Source organism: Lingula anatina, chromosome 2, assembly GCF_051362555.1.
Source record: "Lingula anatina isolate TDL-2025a chromosome 2, LinAna3.0, whole genome shotgun sequence".
In the NCBI taxonomy this organism is placed as follows: Eukaryota; Metazoa; Brachiopoda; class Lingulata; order Lingulida; family Lingulidae; genus Lingula; species Lingula anatina.
In genome coordinates this window covers 48,389,931-48,415,313 of record NC_141768.1, presented here as the reverse complement: position 1 = coordinate 48,415,313, position 25,383 = coordinate 48,389,931, and the positions used below count along the sequence as shown (strand labels likewise).

General features: G+C 34.8%; 3 protein-coding genes across 9 annotated transcripts; 1 reads left to right on the top strand and 2 right to left on the bottom strand.

The window, feature by feature from the left end:
- Positions 1 to 102: 102 nt before the first annotated feature.
- Positions 103 to 5,890, bottom strand: LOC106159715 (uncharacterized). Its single transcript, XM_013536093.3, has 4 exons — positions 5,483 to 5,890; positions 5,063 to 5,205; positions 4,539 to 4,610; positions 103 to 4,341 (listed from the first exon to the last, which is right to left on the bottom strand). The coding sequence occupies exons 1-4, from the start codon at positions 5,877 to 5,879 to the stop codon at positions 3,262 to 3,264; spliced, it is 1,692 nt and encodes a 563-aa protein (XP_013391547.2). The 5' UTR covers positions 5,880 to 5,890; the 3' UTR covers positions 103 to 3,261.
- Positions 5,891 to 6,070: 180 nt separating this feature from the next.
- LOC106159718 (uncharacterized) lies at positions 6,071 to 9,396 on the top strand. The gene is made up of 7 exons (XM_013536096.2): positions 6,071 to 6,265; positions 6,568 to 6,621; positions 6,838 to 6,892; positions 7,078 to 7,222; positions 7,643 to 7,722; positions 7,911 to 8,087; positions 8,644 to 9,396. The coding sequence occupies exons 1-7, from the start codon at positions 6,147 to 6,149 to the stop codon at positions 8,932 to 8,934; spliced, it is 921 nt and encodes a 306-aa protein (XP_013391550.2). The 5' UTR covers positions 6,071 to 6,146; the 3' UTR covers positions 8,935 to 9,396.
- Positions 9,397 to 9,536: 140 nt separating this feature from the next.
- LOC106159708 (uncharacterized) lies at positions 9,537 to 25,360 on the bottom strand. Of its 7 annotated transcripts, none has more exons than XM_087003170.1 (27): positions 25,241 to 25,358; positions 23,158 to 23,247; positions 21,501 to 21,551; positions 21,175 to 21,208; positions 20,679 to 20,828; positions 20,068 to 20,151; positions 19,579 to 19,716; positions 19,076 to 19,149; positions 18,756 to 18,833; positions 18,541 to 18,576; positions 18,231 to 18,281; positions 17,951 to 18,021; positions 17,587 to 17,715; positions 17,245 to 17,405; positions 16,765 to 16,823; positions 16,470 to 16,551; positions 15,996 to 16,149; positions 15,515 to 15,637; positions 15,142 to 15,307; positions 14,539 to 14,646; positions 13,999 to 14,106; positions 12,562 to 12,770; positions 11,933 to 12,037; positions 11,431 to 11,537; positions 10,910 to 10,999; positions 10,734 to 10,777; positions 9,537 to 10,553 (listed from the first exon to the last, which is right to left on the bottom strand). In XM_087003170.1, the coding sequence occupies exons 2-27, from the start codon at positions 23,173 to 23,175 to the stop codon at positions 10,455 to 10,457; spliced, it is 2,529 nt and encodes an 842-aa protein (XP_086859296.1). In that variant the 5' UTR covers positions 23,176 to 23,247; positions 25,241 to 25,358; the 3' UTR covers positions 9,537 to 10,454. The 7 variants fall into 7 exon arrangements, with proteins under 7 accessions (XP_086859296.1, XP_086859297.1, XP_086859298.1 ...); XM_087003171.1 differs by lacking the exon at positions 25,241 to 25,358 and adding an exon at positions 24,741 to 24,824; XM_087003172.1 differs by lacking the exon at positions 11,933 to 12,037 and having other exon boundaries at positions 25,241 to 25,359.
- Between the last annotated feature and the right edge of the window lie 23 nt (positions 25,361 to 25,383).

Sequence of the window (25,383 nt, the reverse complement as noted above, 5' to 3'; positions counted from 1 at the left end):
TCCCGGCCCGAAGTGACGAAAAGTTTTTTTAGTAACACGTAAAAAGCCTGAAATAAATGGAAAATGCCGGTAATTAAATAACTGATATTCCAGCCTTGGAGATTCGCTTTAAGATTTTGCTTTATTTTTTTATGGAAAATTAAATAAGTATAAATTGAGCTTTGTCTTGAATAGTATCGTTGACGTTAGACTGACGCTTAAACTTTGTGCGTCACACATTTTTTTAGATGAACACATATAGAATCGGGGTTTTCTAAGGCTATAACGGTCCCTTTTGTGACCAAAAACGAATTAAAAGCGTTTTTATGACAAAGCATTTGGCCAATTTAATCTCGAGACGATATATAATAAGCAAGTCTCGCTAGAAAATGGTCAAAAAGAAAACAACCTTCAATTGTAATTCTGTATATTTTTCAAAAGTTTTTTCCACTTTTCCATTAACTGAGTTTTAACTTGAACGTTTCGTGCCTTCATTTTATGACTGATCTCTTCAAGATTTGCACCTTCTAACTTAACGATTAAATCCTCAAAGGAATCATAATAAGTGATGTGAGGCCACTGGTAGAAATCTGCGTATTTCAGCCAATATTTGATGGCAGTCTTATTTGTCTCACAGTTGGGGTCAGGTACCCCCGGGACGACCCCGGGGATACGTGATCTACTGGGCCTCATCCCCCTCGTTCCATCCCAGGTCCGTTCATTTAGCACCATGTATTTATATTGCCACTCCGTTAACAAGTCTAGAGATGGGAAAAATAACGGAATACCCATGCGATATTGCTCAAATAAACTCATAAATGAGACTTGGTACGGTACATATACTATCCCTGGGTGAGACAGGAGATCTGTGAATTTATAGCTTGGATACAGCTCACGTAGAGGGACAATCTCCACCATAGAGGTTTTGCTGAGTTTCCTGAATTCTTCCAGGAATACATTCTGAAATTCCTTTTCTCTTGCGTGAATAGGTGCAAGAAGGTACTCGGTCCGTTTTATTTTGGTCGTGGAATACGTGTTGTTAACATAACCGCAAAAACTTTCCAAGACAATGGGTTTGATGCCCGTGAAGTAACGTATGTATTCTGCGTCATAACGGTTATTAGCAGCGACAATGTTTCGTGGGTCTTTTGCTATGTTGACAAGGTTTGCGTTCCATTCTTGCCATCTCTCTGGCTCTCGTCGTCCGAGCTCATAGCGCACAGTTGCTATCACGAGTAAGCTTCTGTAGAAAGGAATGAACAGCTCACACATAGCGGCGGGATGAAAACACACAAAGGCGTCCACGGTGTTCATCAGAGGGTCATTCTTGTAACTGTCGTAGAACGCCGCCTTGATGTCGTCCGGGAGGGGGATTCCATTCCAAGAGTTTAAAATCCGGAGCCCCTTAGCGCAGGTTCCTGTAACAGAGCAAGCGGCGGAGAGGCTCTGGTCTATGATCGTAACCCCCATGGGCTGCAGCATATTTTTAAGATCTCTGATGGGTGAAATATGGAAGTCATTTGACCAAATCGTGACGGGGAACGTTTCTCTCCCCGAGTGGCGGATTCGTCCCCACAAAATGTACAACATAGTTATAAATACTAAACACAAACCGAGCCTAGGTAGAATCCACGATCTTCGAGGAATCAGTCTGAAGAGCCATGCACCATTTTTCTTAAAATGTTTCCAAATTGATCCCAGTGCTGTTGACCGCATGGAGAGCGCCATGTATCAACATGACCTAATTACACACCTGAAACCCCCCTGACCTACTTACCTGTCAACATGTACCTGCACACCTGTGTTAATTGGATGGCGTTCTCAACTTGAGCGTGCTTCAACTTACCGCGCATTAATAACATTTAGATGTCTATTACATATCAAATTATATAAATTGGTAAAGGGGTAATGTGTTTTTTGTCTTTCCATCTTTTTGTTTTGGGGAAATTATTAAAAAATATTATTAAAAATCAATAAAACGTGGAATATTAAGAAAAAATACAGATAAAGACAGCATGATCTAAACAACCATTTTTGTTGCATTATTCTATTATGTTATTATTATACCGTTCAGTAAAAATTATTTAATGCATATAAATCACTTAATTTCAAGGTAAATTAAACGATCGTTTTTATTATTTTGCGTCATTACAATTTTCATTTTCGTTCAGTAATAAATCAATACCAATGGCTCAGTTGAAAATAAAGTAAATACGTGTTCATGCGTGATAAGGTTAACTTATTTTGTACATTTTTTTCAATCAGTTAAACGATTTGTGACTCGAGATGTTAAATTTTTTTCGACAGATATAAATTTTTCGCGAACAAAAATACAATTAACGTATTGTGTGGGCCCCTCAACAAAGTCGACCATCAGTCTAGCAAGTTCCAAATAAATAAAAAACACGCCGTCTATATACCTCCTTAGACCGAACTCAATTCTTGTTTTTAGTCTGCATAAATGCCATTTTTATAATTAGAAAAACGAAAATTTAAAGAATAAGCACAAGATGCGTACACAGAAAACTTAAGAGAACGTGTGGCCCTTTAATCATAGTACTTTGACCAATGTTTTTGATGCTCCTACGTTTTATTTCAAAAATTGTAGATATCCCCCGCTATCTTTTATTTCCTTCAAAACAGATCCATTAAAATAATCCCAGCTTCATCACATTACATTCCCCAGTCTGTCTCACATCTGGAACTTACTGATGCTTTCCTAATGTGACGAGAATAAAAAGGAGTCTTCTTTAAGTGGTGCTCATATTAAAAAGAAATGCATTTAGGAGCAAAAATGCTGCAGCTTGCTCTTGTGATAGACAAGATTAGATTTTTAGACCAAAAACATGTTAAGGAATTAAATTCTAAGACATTGTTTGCGCGTAACTTAAGCAAAATGCATGTGAAAAGCACATAAATAGTGCAGAGAATTGCCGTCAATTTAACCGGAGACATCGGTGAACATCTAGTAAAAAATCAATCTATGGCCCTGGTAGAGGGTACCTTAGGCACATTTAGTTATATCAAAATAATGTGACTAAACTAGACTCAACAGCTGTTGAATTAAATTTTATTTGGAGTGTAGAAAAAAATTACGTAGTACAAATATAAAGAAGGAAATAATGCAGATCCGACTTTCAGTACTATGAAAGATACAGATATCACTATAATATGAATATATTTATACCCAAAATTAATTTTGACATTTAATATAAATTATTAATAAAAAATAGTCTTGTAACTATAATATCTATAATGTTGCCTTATGGCAATATAATTATATTAGTTATCAACAGCTATGAGCACCACACTGTCACCTCTGATAAACAGCTGGTTAACGTGACGAGTGACATATACACAGCTGTTTCCCTGAGAACTAGGAATGATCCTTGCACCTGCTTCACCTTCTTGGCTTTGAGGTGCTTTCCCTTTTGGATTCTTTGCAGTGACAATTTTCTTCTCTTTCACTTTGTCCTTGTTTCCATGGCTTTTAGTATCTTTTATTTCCATCTTTTTACCAAGCCTTGTTTCAGAGCTGGCTCTTCTTGGCAAGCCTTCTTTATGTCCAGATTTTGTCTCCGTCTTTGGTTGCCTGGGCAATGAACTTGACTGTCTCCTGCTGTCTCTATTTTTACTGCTCATTTTTGATGAAGACAAACTTTTATGTGCATCTTTTCTTTTATCTAACGTGTCTCTGTGGTGCTTCCTATCATGCTTTTTTTCATTGTTTTGTTTTCTTGCATGGTGCTTACTTGAGGATTCACCATGTTTTTTCTCTTCCTTATCATACCCTGGCTTATGATGAGAATGTTTAGAAGGCTCATCCTTTTTCACCTTTTGATCACTTTTAGCAGCACCTTTAACATCCTTTTCATCATTATCTGGGTCGTCCAAAATTTCTCCTTCTGACAATTCCCCTTCCTCTAGCTTCAAAACTTCCTTTGGTACATCCTCAACATTACTTTCACTTTCACTTTTCATTTCTGCTTCAGCAAGATAAGCCAGTTCATGCTGCAGCTCTGCTAATCTAGATGTTAGGGCACCAACATCCTCATCATCACTTTCACTTTCACTGTCAGCATCATCATCAATATCGTCTTTCACATCACTTTCACAGTCATCCAAACCAACAATATTATCAGGAGGCTCCACACTCTTTGGTTTCTCTTTCGCATCTTTCACTCGGGTTTCAATGATTGTTGTTTTATCAATCTGATTTTCATCAGGACAAATCTCTTCTTTATTTTTATTTCCATCCACTTGAATGGTTTGAGATGAACTGTTTCCAGTATTTTCCTTTAAGTTGTCTTCCACCATTCCTGACATTTCACCATTTACACTGGCTGTGGGTTCTTTACGCACCTGCATAAGCATAACCTCAAGTTTATTAATGAAATTGTTTTGGTATACAGGATATCTTGAAAAAATGGTTTTATCATTTTCTTTATTATTCTGGTACAAAACAGAAATAATAAACCTTTTGGATGTTTGCATAGCTAGAAAAATACTAATAAGGCAAAAACAAAACTATCAGATTATATTTTTTCTGTTAAATTCACCTTTTCACTCCTTTTTCTTTTCTTTCTTCTTTTCCATGGCTTTGCATATACTTCATCAACATCTTGCATTGCCTTAACAGACACAAAAAATTCAGATCTAGCATATTAAGTGAGAAAGAGGGGCCATCTCTGTTGATTATTCATATAATAAATTATCCTTTAGAGTTTTCATGAGTCAAGTTTCAATTATTGAATTAGTTTTAACTACTAGTATGTAGGCGTAACCAATTTGTTATCAAATATTGAAAACCAATAAATAAACAAGAAATTAATTAAATGAGAAAAATTTCAAACATAATAATGCGTACATAGCTTGATAACATGTGGTTAAAACTTCAATAAGAAGTATTTTCATTTATAGGAAAAGATCGTTTAATAAGCACAGCATTTCATGTGAAAGCACTCTTTTTGCTAGTCTCAAGTACGCAGTATTTATATATGCTAAGATATTAGCAAAAACACTAAAGTACATATCAGAGATTGTAAATAAAAGTGCATAAAACTCTGTGGTTTAGATTACTTACTAAATTAAAATGTGTGTCAAAGGCTATAATGTATCCTGAACATATTCCCCTCACGTGTTTGAAACTTCTCGTCAGTACTTTCACTTTCTTTCTCTCCTTGACACACCTCCGCAGCAAACTGAATGGTCCTTTGTGGTGCTCGTCTGTTAATACAAGGTTAAAGCAATTGATATCAATATTATTTGATTAAAAAGTGGCTGAATGAGTTGTTTAAATTGCAAACATAAGAAACTGCTCAGATAAAATTTTTTAAAAACTTGTTTTATTGTTTACAATTTTCTAAAAAAAATTAGCACTGAGCATTCTAGGTGTTGCTTTTGGCATGAACATCCAAAGGCCTGACTCCTCAGAATTTAACTAAAGAAAATACAATTTGAAATCTAAGGCTAAATCAAAATCATAAGAAAAGAAATAATATACCCTCCATTCTTGACAGGACATTTCTGTCCACTCGTCTGCGAACTTCGGTCTGGTCTTCATCTTCGGGTTTATCTGTCGATTCACCTTGACGACTTCTGGACTGGCTTTGCAACTGCAGCTTTAGGATGCGCTGCGCATTGGCCTCTCTAAGCAGCCTTGCTTTGCCGGGCTGGGCCTGTCGTTTTTTATTTGAAACACTCTCAAATTCAGCGAGGTTATTAAAAGGGTTCACATTTTTGTCTGGAACTACTGTGCTATCGGAATATAATGCAATTAATGGGTCAAATTCGCTAGAAGTGAAATCAACTGTTGCTCCAGGGGCATTTAAACCTATAGCTGTATTTGAATCATATTCAGGGGAAACCTTGGATCTGTCATGCTCCATGGGCGCTGCCATCTTAACTAGCTTGAGACTCACACTTTAGTTATACTTACAATATGCTGAATTATTGCAAAAAATAATGACTGTGATAAATAATTTATAACAGTACAACTTATATAATTTTTATCCCCATATATTGACATCTTTATTTATATAAAATGTTTTCTTTGGTCTTAAATTAATTTCGAAACTAAAAAATGAATGTACTGCTAGCTCCCTCCATGGTAACCATTACACTTCCGGTATAGCTGACATTTGTTCAAATTCGGACATTTCTGAAAAATGCCCCCTAAAAAGAAAAAGGGAGGTAAGAAAAAGGGCAAAGGAAAGAAAGGAGGCGCTACACCCGCAGGTGGGGAAGAAGCACCCCCAACAGAAAAGGAAGTTTTACTTAAACAAGAGTAAGTGCACCTGAATTACAACCTGTACATCGTGTCAAAGGCATTTTACCACTTCACATTTTACAGTTATTGATGTCGTTGTATGACAGCCCAACTGGCAGCCGCTTAATTTTTATGCACTAGAAAATGTGTGACCCTATGTTGGAATGTACCTGTAGTAAGAGAAATTAATTGAATTATCCAATCTAAGCTCATCTGTGGGATGTTCAAAATCTAAGATTTAGTTTATCTTTATGTATCTGTCACTGTGAGAATATTTTTGAGTGCAATCATTTGAGAACATTTTTTTTTGTATTTTGCAGACTTGACAACTTGACAGAGGAGTTAGAAAGAGTAAAGAAAAAAGTGGATGAAATGTATCCTTGTCAAATGCACATTTATCTTATTCAGTAAGAAAAAGAAGCATTAGTATGAACATGTGTACGTGGTATGTGGTATTGATTTCATCTTATTTATCGATTTTGATATAATTTTCCTGATAAAAACACATAGAGAAGTGTCATTAAATTGAAGAATCCACATAATTCTTAAAACATTTAACTGGGGATGTTTTAACCTTAACTGTTATGAAGGCGTCAAGAGAATGAATGGCTGCAACAGGAAGCACACAAAGTCAGAGTGGAAAGCGTAAGTACCAAGTCATGTTTTTAATGAATTTCAATTATTGATATGTGCAACTTTTAAAAAAGTAAAAATGAAGTAGCATTCAAAGTTAATGACACAAAAATATGCATTTTTTCAGTGTTGTTAGTAGTGATAGAAATGTTTTTTTAAATTGAAAGTATATTAGCTTCTGTTTTATTCCCTTGTAGCATGAATATATGAACTACATGCAGAAGAAGACCAGCAAGAGGCAGTCTCTGATTATTTCTCTCAGTGACCAGAACCAGCAAGAGATTCAGAACATCCTGGAACAGAAAGCTAACATGTTGCAAGAGTATGAAGAGAAGAAAGCAGGTGGGTAATTGTGGCAATGTGAGAGGTTTTATCTTTATTCTTTCGTTTGTTGTTATTATAATTATTTATTTGTTTCTTTATTTTTTGCTTTCATTTAGTATTATTTCAGATTAAAGTAATTACTTGCAGGATTTTATCATTAAAAAGTGAAAATTTAACACATTTCCCATGGTGTACTCACTAACAGTTTTTTTTTATTAATATAATACTGTATGACCATTATTTTGGTGAATTTCAAAATAAAAAAAACCTGTAGTTACTTGATGGTATATGCACTTTGAAAAAAGTAATTTTGAAGAGGGGGTAGTGATTTCAGTCCAGATTATCAAATTGCATTGGAAATATTGTATAGATGTATTTTCTTTGTGGGTGTTGGTATAAAAACAAATGTTCACAAGAATGTTTTATACTATATTTCAGGTTTAAGATCAATACTGATGGAAAAAGAAAATTTGCTGTCCAAGACAAAACAAGAGCTGGAGGATTTACAAGAATATAAGGTTTGTTATCAAATTTCATGATAGCTTATCAAAATATAATGCACTTGTCAAATTTAAGTTGTGATGATTAGTATTTAAAGCAATAATGGACAAGTATCAATTTATTATACTTCGCTCATTTGAAAAATTTAAGGAAAGTCTTCAATAATGTACAATTTCAATAATAGATATTTTAATTTATTTTTTAGAACTTACAAAAAGACCAGCTGTCAAAGATCAAGGAGCTGGAGAAAGAGGTGCAGAAAATGAGAGGGGTGCACTCTGACACCATACAGAAGCTGAAGTCCGAGTTCCTCAAAGACAAGCGTGAATTTAACCAAGACTCCCAGAACAGAATATCTTCCCTGAAGGCACAGGCAGACAAGGTAGTTACTCTGCTTTGATCATATTTTCAAACATTTGTAACAAGACCTTTTTTTCTCTCTCTCTTGATCTGTTATTTTGTGGTAAAGATACTGTGGAGATGCTGCAGTGTCACTCTGCACACCAAGCTTTTCCATTCCTTTCAGTTGTGTGCCAGTTACAGGGTCTAGGTTACCCTCTACCAGGGTGGCAAAATCCAGAGAACCAAATGACTGTCTATTTATCTAAAGACATATCTGAGAATATCTTGTGAAAAATTATTCTGTCGCCCTGGTAGAGGGTAAGGTAAAGGTCATGCCTGTCCACTCTTTAATGTCAGCTTTCCATAGTTCCCTGTCTGCCTCTGCACCTCATCACTTCACCCAAACCATGGAGCATTGTTTTAGCAAGTCCATTCACCACTACATTGGTGGAAATACATTAAAACTTGCACACACATCTTTATTTAGATTTATCAGAAAAAACTTATTTTTTAGAGCTTTATAGAAAATTATTTTCATATTTTGAAATATTGTCATAATTTTATGATCCTCATTTGATATTCTCCCTATGTTGCAGGAAGCCCTGCAGTGCCTGAATGAACACACCAAAAGGATAAAAGAGGAGAACAGAGAATTGCGTAAAAAACTTTTCAGACTCATTCAGAAAACACGGGCTCTGCACGAGCACAAGAAACAGTTAGAGGAACAGAAAAAAGAACTGTTACGAGAACAGCAGTATGCTAGGGACTTGAAGAAACTACGACAGACACGCCAGCACAAGGTGCTGCAGTCGTTTGGTTTGTTGGAGGAGAGAGAGGAGAGTTCTGAAGACCCAGAACTGCTGCAGACACCCTCCACTAGAGGGTAGGGAAGTGCACCAGACAAGACAAGCTGGTGGTAACAGCTAGCCACAAGCTCAAAAAATAAAAGTTTCCTAATTTTATTTGTAACTCTTTGGTCAAAATGTAGGTTTGTGTCAATAAGTTTATTGTGAAGTATTTGAGTGCAGGTGAGGAAATTCGTTCCAAAGACGACTTCTTGTTTTAGGGCTCAAGGTGAAATAGATCAAATTAGTTGTTTTTGCATGTTTAGGACCACCAGCAGACATTGCCACCTGTCCTTAGACAGCTGGTCATACATGGTCAGATATGTCTAGGTGCTGGGTGGAAGACATACTTCCTTAGCTTTACTCTAATCTACTCCACTGTGGTAGTAACACTGGTAGCATGGGAAACAGCAGACATGTTTGCAAATATATTATGTTGATGTTGTACATAATGATGTATATAAACTTGATAAAATAAAAGAATGTCACGAATCGCAATGTGAGTTTTCTCAATTCGAAAATACATTCAGTGAATTTTTTAAAATATATATAACATTAAAATATTATTTTTCTGTATGAATTGGAATCAAAGCTAAGTTTAAAACTTTACAGCCCTTGGTATAAATTCAACAGACACCCAAAACCAAGATGTTATCCTAGAAAGTATTTATTTCTACATAGAAATTTATTTCTACAAAATTTTACAAGACACTTTCTTAATTGTCACCATACAGCTCTAAACATGAAAAAATTGACATGACAAATAGAAAAGGTGGCATTTCCAACAATAAAGTGAAGTGAACAGTTGAATCTCCATCTTCTGATTAAAATTATTGCACCTTTTTTTTGTGAAACTGCTGGACAATACTTCAACACAAATATCAAATAATATTTGTAATTTACAGCAAAGAAAAGTTCACATGATAAGCGTACCTTTAAAAAATCAATACAGATAAATACAGTACAATAAAAGCTGTTTGTATTATGTATAAAAAAAAACTCATACCCTGAGTGAACAGTTTATTACTTGTGCTGCTGCTCTTCAAATACAGCTTGTTATTTCGAAACCCCACTATCTTTAAACATGCTTTAAAAAGGTTAAAATATAGATTAACAAATAACATTACTGTGCCAAATTTCTGGGAAAAAATGACTAAAATTTGTTAACTAAATTATCACAATGCGTATGATTCTCCATAATTCTGCTCACAAAAAGTTAAAGAATAAAACAGTACTGTCTGTAGCTCTTAGTGGACAGATTGTATTGAAGGTAATATGCTGTATGGAATGTATGCTGATAAGTGTCACTCTACAAGGCCTTTAGAATATTACAATATAAAAATTTCAAGCAGGTAGAAAAACATGAACATTTTTACATGACTATACATCTAGTTAATTACATACATTTTGTGAGGTACATCTAATTTCAAATTAAGCAATGACCTTCTGCTAGAATAACTTTCCGAATAAGCTGGTGAACCAAGATTCGAATGAATTCAGTTACCATGCAAGTGTATCACAGTTGAGAAAAAAATGACAAAATTACAGTCACGTTCAGAATTCTAAAAGCAAATGTCATCATCATCATCGTCATCATCATCTTTGCCATTAGCAACGGGTTTAGATTCAATCCTATCACGACTCTGTCTCCTTGAAATAGCCTGGAAAATAACAGATAATTGCCAGATGAAAGCAAAAATATAATATCATAAAGTAAGGTATTTTACATGACTTTAAAATTGAATCTACTAATATCATTTCAAACATTTATTTGTTAACACTTTCAGCTTTTGCATTACACAAACGTGATTTTATAACGATAGCAGAGGAAAAATTTTTACCGGAGAACGCCTGGACCTTGGGGTGTCCCTGGGGGATGGCTTGGCTAAAACAGAACGATAAAATGCAAACTTAAATATTTACTGTGGTGTATTGTTAGAGTTTCATAATTAATTCCCACTTTAATATATTACTTTTTAAAATATATGATTTTTAATGTCTTTGATCTCATATTCACCTGATGATGGTCTTGAAGGTTGCTTTCTGGATGGAGTGACAAAGTCTTCTTTATCCTCGTCCTCTCCCTCAGAGTCCAGACCATTTGTCACTGGAGTAGGAAAAAAAAAACAATGATTTATTTTTTTAAGTCATTGTTAAGAAAGTTGGTGGTAAAGAACGGGTAATATTACAAGATAAAACTTTTCATTTTGTACGCTAAGTGCTCAGTCTCACACTGAGGAAAGTCAGGAAGTGACTGAAAGCTTTTTAAGTTACAGTTTTAATTAAGTGTAGAAAAAAAGATGTTTTATCTTATATCATGATCAACAGAATACACAGTTGAATTTCCATCAGAATGGGTAATATAATTCTTCAAAAATTTCATGATTTTCAAACATTCATAAAATAAGTCAGTCATAATAATTTACAATTGCATGGACTTTTCAAACTATGTACTCAACAAAAATACACAAGATTCCTAATAAGAAAGCAATCTTGCAGAGGCTATCTCTATCAGTTACATAAACAGTGTAATCTTACTGAGTCTGCGCGACTGTGCACTGCTACGTCTGGAAACGCGGGGAGAGGCCTTGGCGCTGCTTGGCCTTGATGACCTTGGTGAGGTCCGTGTGCTGCCTGGACGAGATCTAGAACGAAAAGCATGTGTCATATAAACAACATGTCCAACTACAAAAATGTGCTTTTCATCACATTCAGACAGTTATTTTGTTCAGGAAGCTGAAAAAACATTATTTATCCTCCTAAATAGAATAATTAACATCTAAGTTGCCAATATGTAATACATACTATAAAAGTGCATGGGGAGTTTCAAGACAACTATTTTGCTATGCAACAGATATAAGCACTAAAAAGTTCCCTCAATAAAAATCATTGCTTTTATTCAGAGAATTTAGCATAATGATGGCATCAGATGATTCCTGGCCAAACAAAATGGCTGTCAGCGTGGAGTGCAAGCTTGCTGCATTACTTGAATTTTAAAGCAATTAAAGTGTCTACAAACCTTCAGAACTCAGAACTGTACCTTAGAGAGGTTTGTAAATTATATTTCCTTGCCAAGTGGCCGCGTGCAGCAGACTGAATCAACAATGCAGCCTCGTCTGTTTCAGCCTCCTCTTGTTTAAGAGCACTACACGCAAGACAAGACACACAAGAAGAAATAAATAGGCAGAAATTTGCAAAACTACTCAGAAGGTGATAGTGACTATATGTGTATAAATGATATGTAAATGAAACAGTTAAAAGAATCACTGAAAATGTGCAACAATCTGCCTGGCACAAATTAGAAAATGAAAAGACTGAAAAACAGACAAAATTTGTGCAGAATCAAATCTAAGCAAATGGTGAGTATACGACATAAAAGTCCACAATATATAACACAGGTATGAAGAGATGGTGGCATAGTTATAGGCAGGTTTAAGTGGGAATAACATGAATCACCTGGTTCAGTACAAAACACTAGAACCCAGCTAACATGTTAAATGTTGCATGTTATTTAATTCATCCAAAAGGTGAAAATTTTGGTTTTCTGACTTAACCTGGGATAAAAATCCCCTTTTGAATCAGATTTGGAATGTTATGTCTTAAATCTGCCTTTAAACATGAAAAGACAAGATATTAAATCACTGGAGTTAACCTAAACAAGGACTTTACCTGTTTCTTAGCTGATCTTTCCTTGTCTTGTGTCCTCTGAGAGTGGACTGGATGAGCATGACATCCTCATCCTCCGTCTCCTCCTCATCCTCATCAACCTCTTCCTCAATATCCTCTTCTTCTTCATCTTCCTCCTCATCCCTGTATCTGCGGAGCTGTTTCCTTCGGTTGCTATGGCCGCGGAGTGCTGACTGAATGGTCTCAGCAGCCTGGGAAAAGGAAAGGTTGGATCATAAATCACAATGATCACATCACAACAACTTTTTGATATGGCGACCGAGCTGTAGACATTGACAATGATACACTGATGGGAGATATAGGAATGTATGTCGTACAAAATCTTTCTGGTTTTCTTTTTTTTTTATCTCACTGCAAAGACAACATCCAGCTACATTCATCCGGGGATAAAGAGAGAGAGGCTTTAGTCTTTGGTAATAAATTACTTTGATAATATTTTTGTTATAATAAAAAATATCAGTTATTTCAACCATTTTGCTTTTCGTAGTCTATTTTTTAAAAAGATTTATCTTGTCCATTATCACACATGAATCTTTTGTCACAAGCATATTTATCAAAACAGATTAGCAGCAAAAATTTGTTTAAAGCAATATGGATTTGTTAACCAAGGCAAAGCAAAGCACTTGATTCAAGTATTTTCCATTAGGATAGTTATTTGGTCATCAAAGCAAAATAAAAGTTCAGATGGTTTTAGTAAGAAAAATAAAAAATTTGCAGAGAAATGGGAGAAGGGGAGAAGGTAAGCAGCAAGCCATTTTATATTTGGTGTTTTCACAGTCTAATGTGTCAAAAAATATGCTTGTTTTTTAACACTGCATTAGATTAAAACTGTATAAGCACTTATTCACTATTTATCATGCTAAAATGAAAGCGTTTTGCTGAGGGCCATTCCACTGTATTCACTCCCAAGATTATCTCTTCGAGTCCATAAAACATTTCATCCCATCAAATACATGTTAAGGAAAATGCCCTTGAACTGAACTGGTTTGATAAAAGTGATTTTTTTTTTTTTTTTTTTTTATGAAAACATAATACTATGAGATGGCCTCTATTACAGTTAGTACTTTGGTATTAAATAGTCTTTTATTTCACTTTTTAAATTCTTTTATCGAATCAAAGAGATCAGCTATATTACCAAAGGTCCATAGTCCCCAGGAACCAAGCAGTGCAAAACATGTGCAAGGGGTTATTGTGAAACCATGACACTGCACCATGTGTTCTGTGAGTAATATCACATCCCAGATAAACTGCATAACACATTGTCAGACTATTATCAAGCAGGGCAGTGAGGTTAGCTGGCAGTGTTATGTGGGAATCTGTTATAGAAAGCATACAATACAGCCACAATGGCACGCAGGCAGTCAATGCACACACCCACAAGAGCACGTGTGTTAGCATGCAAACCCAAACAGAACATACTTCATCATCTTCTCTCTCTATCTTTATCTGCTGGTAATCAAGCCAGCCTTTCTGGATTCTCCTTGCAGCCCGCTGCTCACGAAACTTTTCCACCTGAGCTTTCCGTTTCTAAGAGGAAAGTACATTACAATATAACAGTGCTTTTTGATTCAGACCTGCCTGAAAGAAATTGTGTCACAGTGGGAAATGACTGAACACTTTGAAATGTCTTAGTAATTCTATAATGGTAAACAAAGAAAAACGCTCACAACAAAAAAGCAACTACAACCAACTGTTATATAAGATGCACTACTGCTACAATTTAACCACTACAATACAAATACAAAAAAACAAGAAAACTAAATTAAAAGACTTAAAGTAGAATTAATAGAATTACAGTTCATTACTGTCTAAATCATAAATCTATTCATAAAAATACAAAGAGAAATGCATCTAAGAGAATCATCAACATTAAAACAGCTACTTTTTAAAATCTTAAAATCAAAGGATTAGATTTTTAATTAGCATGTGTTTGTATTGCTAATCACAATCATCACATACTTCTTCATCAATTACTACTTTTCTATGGTGATCTCTCCATTCTTTTTGAATGGTTTTTGCTGCTCTACTCTTCCTGAAGCTTTCAATCAATTCTTCCCTCTTCCTGGCCTAGATAGTTGAAAATTTAAAGGGAGAAAAAGGAGAAAGAGAACTAAAGATGACCTAAAAATTACAGAAAAGTGCAAGGGAGTTACAGTTCAAATTAAAAGTGCTCTTAGATGAGGATATCTACATGAACATGGAACAAACTAAAATACTCTACGACTGTAAATCATTTTAATATACTACTATCTACTATACTGGTTATAATCCTTTCTGGCATGCTGTTATCAACCCATATGGCATCTAGAGATATCTAAGGATTAAGACTTTGTTTCCCAGGACAACAGTTTAATTAGAAAACTGATACAGAATCACAGAAATAGATGTATGAAGGAGAATAAGTTTCAATCAATCTTTTTAATAAAATGAGTGCACAAAAACAAAATTCGCAAAGATAACAAGGGGGAAAGTGTAACATTATAATGGTATACAAAGAAAAAATTCTATTATATTTTTTTAATATTCTGAACAGTTGTTCAATCACGATGGCTCCCAAATTACCTCTTCTTCTTCCTCCAGAGCCTTCCTGGTCTTGAAGCCTTTCCAGCCTTTCTGGATGCTCTTGGCTGCCCTCTGCTCCTGAAAGTCTTGAACTTTCCTGTCCAATTCCTCCCTCTCCTTCTCTCTTCTGGCTCTGCTGCTAGCTGTGCTCTCCACAGAATCTCGTCTGATGGAAAAAAAAAACAAAAAAAAACGAAAAAGCATTTTAACTATAAATCATAAAATTCATGCAATGTTTCATTTTTTTCATTTCTTTATAAAGAGACAAATAAAGTTTATTCATTTTCATCAAAAACCAAAGTGCCACCTGCAGCAACTGTGGTGAAATGTCATTTTTAATTCATTTAGGTTGACCTAAAAAAATCATGGCTACCTTGACAGTCGAGGGGAAATCTTAGGTCTGCCACTAGAGGGCCGAGACCCAGCGATACTGCGTGGCTTGCCAACCTCGGACTGTAGAGCCTCGATCTCCTTCCTCAGTGTTTTAATTTCCTTCCTAGAAACAAGCAAAACATGGTATTATTAAACATACAGCTTATTTTTGTCTTTATTTTCCTAGTGTTCTACTAAAATCTGCCTGACAATTGTTCACATAATCAACTGTCTATTCTTTCCTTAAATGCAAGTTTTTCTCTTCCTATTAAGTGAAAAAAAAAGGAAATTTAGAAGTAGAAATAGTCTTAACAAATGGAGTACAAACCAGCATGCGATTCTATTGGAAAACTGTTTTAAAGCCAAACTAATGAATTCTTTTCTGTTATGCATATCAATATTAACTAAAAAAAGAAAAATGATTTTGAAAAAAAAAAAAATTTTTTTTTATAAAAATCACAACTCTATAACTGTGTGCGTACTCTCTGTCGTCTGCCAGCTGTCTGTAGTGCTGCCTGTCCTCCTTCAGCCTCTTAATGATATTTCTCTGTTTCTCCAGCTCCTCAAGAAGTTCTGTCTCTCTCTGGTCCAGCTGATCCAGTCTCTCTGCCAGGCTGCCTTCAAGGGTAATCTTACCTGAGGAAATGCAGAAAAATAATGATTCATTATTCTAAAACTGGTACTGCCAAAAGATAACATTACATGATGTGTTTGGACTACAGCCAACATACAAATATCATTATATAAATCAAATGGGATTAAATATTCATCTAAATGTTTTTCAAAAGCTCCAGACATTTTGATTATAGTTAAATAAAACAGAGTTGATAACTGAATACTATGCTTCACATGTATGTAATGTACACAAATAGATTTGTCTATTTATGTCTGCTGTGGAAATTCAAAATGGAATCTAAATCTATCAATTAGTTAACTTTAATACATAAGTAATTAACCTTTGGTATTCACTGCCCCCTTGTTGTTAGTGGAGGTTTCAGACTTGACAGAGGCCGTCTCTACCTCGGTCTTCTCAAGACGCTGAAAAAATAGTATATGTATGCAAATATGGATCAGGATACCATAAAATTAATGTGTTGTTCTCTTCATGCATTCAGCCAACAATACATTAATACTTATATAGCTGAAAACTTTGGCAAATATGCCAATGATGTCACAATTTTTGTGGGAGTTCTGCTTTATGGATGTGATATGTATACTGACTAACATATAACACAAATTGCCAGCACCTACCTTTTCAAGCTTAGTAATAGCATTCATTAGTTGTTTCTTGTTCATATCTTCATAATCAGCTGGAAACAAATACACAAATAATATAATATATCTTAATCTGTTTAAGAAACATTAAGTTTTTAAAAAGTTTTTATACTTTTGTGTTTTTTAACAGGAAATAAACTTATCCATTATCATGGTTCCTTTTGTAGTATATTTGATTTTACAATAACAAACATAGTAGTTAAATATATAACTTGGAGTTTTCATATAAAGTTAACCAAGGAGAAGTTAAGTAAAGTTTTAAAATCTATTACTGGACTTTGAATTGAGTAATTGATGACAGTAGCTCTTCCTCTTGAAGACTTCTGCCGGACTAGTGAGAACACAGGTGAAATTATTTTTGGTATTCTTACGTAACTTATGTACCACATGCCTAAAAAGTATTCCAGATAATGTGGATGATAAATTTCATTCCAGTAAAACTTTTATATTACAAACCTTGTTTTTCTTTTAGCTGTGACTGCTCTTCCAACATTTTCTCCAGATCTTCTTTCAGGGTACGGTTTTCTGTCTGCAGCTTGACATTTTTCTCATTCATTCTGAGTATAGTGTCATTCAAGGCTTTGATTTTGGACGGATTTTCCTTACCAGGTTTAGAACTGGAAGAATTATGTGTATAACATTGAATAAAAGCAGAAATACAGTAGATAGTAATTCACACTCGATGTAAAGATTGTTTGTAAAAATCAATTGTAACTTTTAATTTATAAATTGCAAAAGTGTGACTGATGTTTTAAATTTACAGTTGTTGTATAAAAGTAATAGAAAGAATTTATTTACCTCTGACTAGACTGTTGTGTTGCTGGCGCTGCCCTGGTGTTTTGCAGGCGAACTACCTCCTGGTAGAAAGCCTCCATTTGCAGGCGCAGCTCTTCAACTTTGGTTGTTTTCAAATCTGCTTGTAATTTCCTAGAAATAAAATTATGGTTAAACCATCAATTCAAGAAATACTGCCGACTGAATCCATTTTATACAACTGTTAACAATTTCTTTGTAGATACAACTATATACCATACATAAAAACAACACTGAATTGACATGGATTAAAAAATTCATGAAATTGTTGTAGGGTGAAGGTTGTAATTTGATCCATAATAATATACTTAGACAAATTCTTCACAATCTGTTAGCAGGTCTAACATACGTGAGGCTGCTCTCCTTGTCCCTCAGTTGTTGCTCCAGTTTCAGCACCTTCTGTTTCATACTATGGATGACCTACAAAATAATGAACATTTCAATAACATGTCAAACTGTTTTAACCGCTGGTTATTTATTGTGCTCACTTAAGCTTCCTGCAAATTTTACTTAAGTTAAAATTGAAAATAAGGCTTAACTTTTAACTCTCTCTCTCTCAACCTTCATTTCAAACAAATCTCCAGGGATTATATACTAAGAGCAATGTTAATATGTGCTATCATACTCACAGCACCAGTGTCAGGCTTCCTGTCCCCCAGGGTACGCCGCATTTCTTCACTCTAGAATAAATTTTTTGAAGATACAGTTGGTAAATAGCTTATATTACTACATACTCTTTGACCTCCATACCAATTGCAAAAATATTTTTTTAAATATATGCCTTTTTAAAAATGGTAAAATTCAAGCCAAACTTCACTTTAATTTGTTATTACTGATGCATCTCAGCACAGCCTGGTTCTGAAACCACTTCACACCCCCTCCCATGGATGAAAAGCTGTGTAATATTACCCACTGTTCCCAAGCCATATTATTACTTACCTTACTTGGGTCCAGAAGAGTTTCTATTTCTCTTTCCTGAAAAATTTAACACAGACTTAAATATTTTCATTCAGTACTCCGTATATTGCTAAGTTTTGTTCTCAGCAGCTTATTTCACCACCTGTTAGTTAACTATTATGTACTTCTTGACCAACAAAAGTAAGATCATACTAAGATGCTTAAAATTTCATCATACAAAGGAAAATGAAAGCTACCTTTTTCAAGTTGTCTTCCTCAAGCCTGCGTACTCTGGCTTTTTGCGTAGAATTTTCACTTGATATTGCTGCAATTTGCTGAAAAACAGTATATAACAAGTTGAAACAATTTCTTAATACAAGTCATCAATATAAGTAAATGTAAATAAAAGATGTGTTTTAATCATTATTAAAATGGTATAGATACGATTCTTTTGGAAATGAAATGGAAAATTAATTTAAGGGACTAGTGAGAATGAGTATTAGTTTGTTTGTTTTTTTTTTTTTTTTTGATGCATTGCAAACATAATAAAGAAAGATAGATAATTTGTAACTTTTACCTTTCTGAGTTCGAGAATTTCATCATAATATTCTTCAGGTGTTTTATAGGCAGGTGTTCCCTTGGCTGCTCTGGCTGAAAGCAATCAGATCAGTCACCTGTCACTACACACTCTGAGGATGAACCCATGTTCCAGCAAGACTATCTTAGACTAAAACAAGCACTAACTCTTCAGTTTGCTTTAAATAAAAATTAGAAGTATTCTGGAGATTACTACATCACTTTGTCATCTGGTAACATCATCAGGACTTTTCCAGTTCAAATTTTGATTATAGCTTTACCTTACTTCTGTTTATAAATTAGTGCATAATAACACATGAATGGGAAGCCAACAAAAATACTTCCTATCATTAGTAATAATATAGTGTCTACAGCATTCAGATGTTAAAACATAGCATAATTTTTTAATTTAGCAATTATCATACATAACCATTATATCTCTTGTAACTACCCACTAGCCACCTCCATGATGGTCCTTGTGTAGTACCTAACCCCACCCCTCACCTGTGGGGTCTACCCCCCCTGGCCTGGGTTTCTCCGTCCCTGCCATCTGTCTCATATAGTGGCTGGTGCTCAGGTACGCCATATCTCTGTCTGCAACATGGCGGTCACGGAACGTCATGCTGCTATTGTCCTTCACAGCTAGGCAAAAGAAAATTAAAAATCAAACTCAAAGTAATTTTCAGAATCTGCGTGTCCGATTTGTGAAGGAAGTCTCATTTTTAATCTTCTGGCATTCACTACTTTCCCGTTTTTCCCTCCCAAGTTGTGTTCATTTATCAGCAAAAGAACAGATATTATAATAGAGTTTTGCACAGGCACAATAGCTAGGGTTTGATGCACATATCTGATACACAATCCGAATATTGTGGGAATCTCATATGAATTTCACAGTACTACACTCACCAAAGGACTATCAAGCCATGCTCCTCTAACTCCCCCCCACCCACACACCTCTCTCACAAGAAGTTTGTTAACCTGTGCCCATCTTACCTCCACTCTTCCTGAGGGTATCAGTCCAGTATTCCATGGGGGATCTCTTCCCCAGGTGTCCCTTGTTTTTACCTGACGCCATGTCTATAAAGACAAACAGAGGTTGACAGATTAATTAAGATAAAAATCTAAAGGCCATGTCTAGAAAGATGAAGGAGCTGACAGATTTAGAGACCATTCCTAGAGACTATTGTACTAACTTCGGATCAAACTATCTTCAAGCAGATTCTCGCTGACTTGCAATTAACTTAAGTGACTTAGATGTCTGTCACGCCTACTGAAGCTGATAGGGGGAAATTAACTAACATTTAGCAGCTTTAGTAGGCGTCCCAGACATCTAAGCCACTTAAGCTGAAAGCAATTTAGCAAGAAACCCTGTGTAGACTGACCCATCCGTTTAGATCAATCTAGGGATGGGAACCCAGTCTTAGAGAAAAGGCTAGCTTATAAGATTTTTTTTCCTAAAATAAGTACAATTCATTTACTACACTAAAGGACCATGCATTACATTCCGACTGTTTTTAAGATATGAATTTGTTTAAAATATTAAGCGGCAAGAAAGTGAATACCCATTTTTGTAAATCATAACTTAAGAGGAACCCAAAAATTACCCCCTGTCCTCTTCTTGACAGTGTCCAACCACATTTCTCGTACATTCTTCTGCGGGGCACTTCCTGTACGCCCCTTGCTGGGCGACCCTCCTCGCCGCATTCTTGATGCTGATGGCACCAAATGAGATGTTTTCTTGTGTTTTGTGGGAGCTGAAATTTTTTTTTTAATATTGACTATTCCACCCAATTTTGTATATTTGTATAACCATAAGTGAAGGGGAACCTTGGACAAACTTTATATTTGGGCACTCTGTTTAAATTTCCTACATATTATAAATCCAATATTAAAATATATCATATAAACTTTCACAAATAATATATTATTTTCTGTTCCAACTAATGACTTACATTTTTGTTTAAACAAAGATAATTATGACCATTGTAAGACATATACTACTACTATTTCTACCACTATTTCTACTACTATTTCTACTACTACTACAATGAATAATACTAAAGGACATTTCCATGCTGCTATACACTACCTATTGCTTACCGTGAGCTGGTTTCAATGGGGGTCTGCCTGTGATCTGCAAAGAAAAGGAGAAGAATTGTGATTTAATCTGTTCTTGCATATTTTTGGGGGTTTATTTTGTACTTTCAATTTCAATCATCGTTGGTTTGTTTTGGGCAAACTCATCATCAGTGCCCTAGCTGGCTTTTTGACAAGGAAATCAAAACTGCCTTTTGCTATTTCACTGAAAATATCTTTTTTTCAACAGTGTTATCAAACATTTCTAAGAATGTTTTGGGAAGGTCTCTTTTATTTCCTTCTTCTTCAATATTTATGTCTGACTGCAACTGCCTCGGAAATGAACTTACCCTTGCTATTTCTGTGTCCTCTTCATCTGATTGAAAATCATCTGAATAATCCTAAAATAAATGAACATGTGCATCATGATCTTTTAGTTACAATGGTAACATGTTACTTAAGTCATGAATGCAAAAACACTGATCAAATCAAAAAGCCTGGACAAATCACACTATAATCAAACTTGTTAACAATCTTAACACCCTAGCCTCCATTAACTACAATCTTAGGTCAAATCGTAACTGCTTAAAGTTTCCATAACAGCTGCAATTAAAAGGACTTCCAAAGCACCTTAGCTCTCCTCATTTTAGCACTACTTCTGAATCATAAGAAAAACATTCATTTATATACAGGTTTGTTTGACCTTGGAAAAATGATGCTTGAACTACTTAGTTCATTTTATCTAAATTCAAAGGCAAACAAAGCACCTGCTCTGCATACAAAGTCATAACTTGTTTGACTTGTGATCCCTGAGTAAGTAAATGTACAGAGAAGAGCTATCAGTCCCGCCTCACACATCCCAGGGGAGAGACATAGCAACCAGGATAAACAAAAACCACACCATGCTAGCTAATGTCTCTTATTGTTATCTGTTGCTACTCAAAAAGACAGCTTTTCAATAACTGTGCAATGTAATGCAATACAGAGTACATGCCACAGGTAAATCTTATATGTGGCCATTTTAACATACCATGTACAAGCATGCTGATATTAACCTGATATGTCAGAGCAGTGGCATTTACAATGGGCTTACAATCACTTCAGCAAACATATAATTGGACTTTCAGGAGACTCAGACAGCGATAAAAACAGATTTGATTTCTTTTTTTTTTCTTACTTTTCATTAACACCCGTTTAAGACTACTAGTACTTGCATATAGTTACATGTACATAACCAGTGTTATATCTAGAGCTTTATTTGTTCAAGTGAGTACCCAATTTTCAGGCAACACTAAAAATAATGTCTTATCAATAACAGAAATATTAATTAAACTAAAAATTGCTAGGTGATTTACTAGTTATAAGGAATAATTTGGCGGAAAAACTTTCAACTTTCTGGCTAAATCAAAACCTATAGAGTGAATATGAGAGCAGTTATACTGGGTATTCTTCTTTATAATTATTTAATTTTTCATAAGCAAGAATTTGAAATAAAAGCTTTTTTTAAAATTCAGCTGGAACTGCACTTCATATTAACACTTAGAAATAGTTTTTTCTAAACCATATTACTAGTGTACTTCTCTTATACTTCATCAATACATCAGTCACATACATATTGCAAACGGTATTCATAAGACACCAATAGAGACTATATATGTGGATATTATTAATTGCTATTTTCCAGCATATCTTACAAAATTCATACACCTTATAATAGTTTAATATGTAAGAACATGTACAGATATGCCTGTACACTTATAAAGGCTGACAAGTGTTCTAATAATTACAAATATGCATACACTACTGTCTGTGTTCAATATGATATTTCAATAACTGAAACAGTCACATAATCAATATCAATGCTGTTTCAATTAGATTCAAAAAAGGAACATGTTGCTTCTCTAAATTAGTCTGCTACATGGTAATTTTGTGTGCACTAATCAGATTAATCACATACAGCACTAGAAGATGAAGCTAATCTACAGAAATAATGACTGATCTTCCTACCTTTTCATCATTGGGCATCTTAAGCAGCACACATGGATGGCATATTTCCACCTGTGCTGGGGTATATTCCAAATGTCAGTGTTTCACTCACTGAAAAAAAACAAACATTTCAAGAACTGCATTCAGATGTAAGTTAGGCAGCCACAGCTCAAGAATAAATCTCATAATACTATTTAATTGAATATAATTATTTCGCGCATATATATATATATATATATATATATATATATATATATATATATATATATATATATATATATATATATATATATATATCAAATCCTTGTATGCACTGTATGCATGAGGTATGTTGGTCATCTAAGGAATCCAGTATATATGGCTAGTAAATATTGGCTCTAATAATCTGAATTAATGACTTAGGGTGCATTCCCATAGATTTTAGATCGATCTATCCCCGTGGGGAGTCCCACTAGATTACTGTCAGATAATCCGGTTTAAATGTCCATCCCGCCTACTACAAGCTGTAAGGGGGGAATTAACTTTCGTGCCCGCTCGGCTGACAGCTATTTAGCAAGAATCCCCAGGGAGTAAGGTCGATCTAGTTGGATCGATCTAATCTCTGGGAATGGGGTCTTAGGCATTGTTGTAAATGAGACTCACTAAAACTAAAGCATAAGGGCCTTAATTCAAAACACTGTTGTCATATAATAAAAATTTATATCTGATAAAAATAACTTTCCAAGAAAACTTATTTTCATACATTATTTGCATACATGTACTTTTTCCTATATGATGGGAATAAAATGATGAAAGAAAACTAAAAAAAACACATAAAATGAAATCTATTCAAATTCCAGAAGGAAAAAATATTTATGTAAACAATTTCCAATATCTTTGGTATAGAATAAACCATTTTAAGAAATGTTAGAGCAATTTTCATGGAAGTTTTAACACTCTCTCTCCTTAATCTCGGACTATATCCAAAACCTCTGACAAAATTATGATGTATAAACTAAGGTCTGTGTTTCTAATTTTTGGACTGATGAAGCAAGAGACTTGAATTTCACTTGTAACAGGAAAAATTATAACATTTGAGGAGCTATGAGATTACAGTTTGTATCCCAAAGCTTTTGGTCAGGGTTCTAAGATACCTTGGTGATAAAGGAAAACTGCTACAGTTTCCAAGATTTTATTTTGCTATACAATAGTCCAACAATGTATGCATATGAAAGCAAGTTAAATTTTCCAGCTAAATTTAGTTATGGCCCATTTTTTTGCTGTAGCAAGTGCTTTAACAAACCCACCCACTAAATATCCTTTTGGTACTTATAGTACTTATACATGTACTTCCCCTCCTTTGTCCAACCTGACAACCATTCATTCATTCAAAAGATAATGTTAAACTTCTAATCACTCGGTGTTAATTAACTTCTACAGATTAAGTGACAGTGTGGTGGGGCAGGGATACTCAGTTTTTGCAACATTGGTTAGGCTTCATAACACCCTACTGAGGCTATATTTCATTAATATCATGCTAGTTTATACCAGGGGAAATTGTGGGTCCTCTGTCATACTTTAAAGTAAATCATTTGCATTTAAAGCATTTTGGTATTTGTACATACCACATTTGCAACATTACCACCACTTCAGCACACCATTTGTAAGTGAAGTTGTATGTAGCCCTTGATAACATAAAACACCAGCCTTTCCTTTCCTGAGGCGAGGGTCGGGGGGGGGGGGGGGGGGGGGCAAAACAACGTTCATAAAATTAAGAATTATTACATATTATGCATTTTTTCAGTAATAAAGTCTAAAGCAATCTCTGAGAAAGACTAACTGAAGGGCGGGCGAGACAATCTTGGTAAAGTAACTGTTGTCAATAATTGATATGAATTTCGACTGGCACAGTCTCAGTCACAGGCAGAGAGGTAACGTTGTTCAGCTTGGCTCAAGCCAATACAAGGCTCTTCTCAAAGCTTTAATTAATCAAATCATATAATTTCTACATACAAAAGGATGGAACAACAGCATAATTCATATATTATATGTTACTCATATGAATATTACGGAATATGACTATCACATCCTAAGGCACCATAAATGTAACAAGTACTCTACATACCAACTCTATGTCATGTTGCCCTACTTCAAATAAACATTGGATTGATGCTATGTCTCGCCAAAACACGCGAAATCTCGTCATGATTTTGGTGCTTATTTTTCAGATTATATGGCTTATTTTTATAGTATCTGATTTTGAACGAT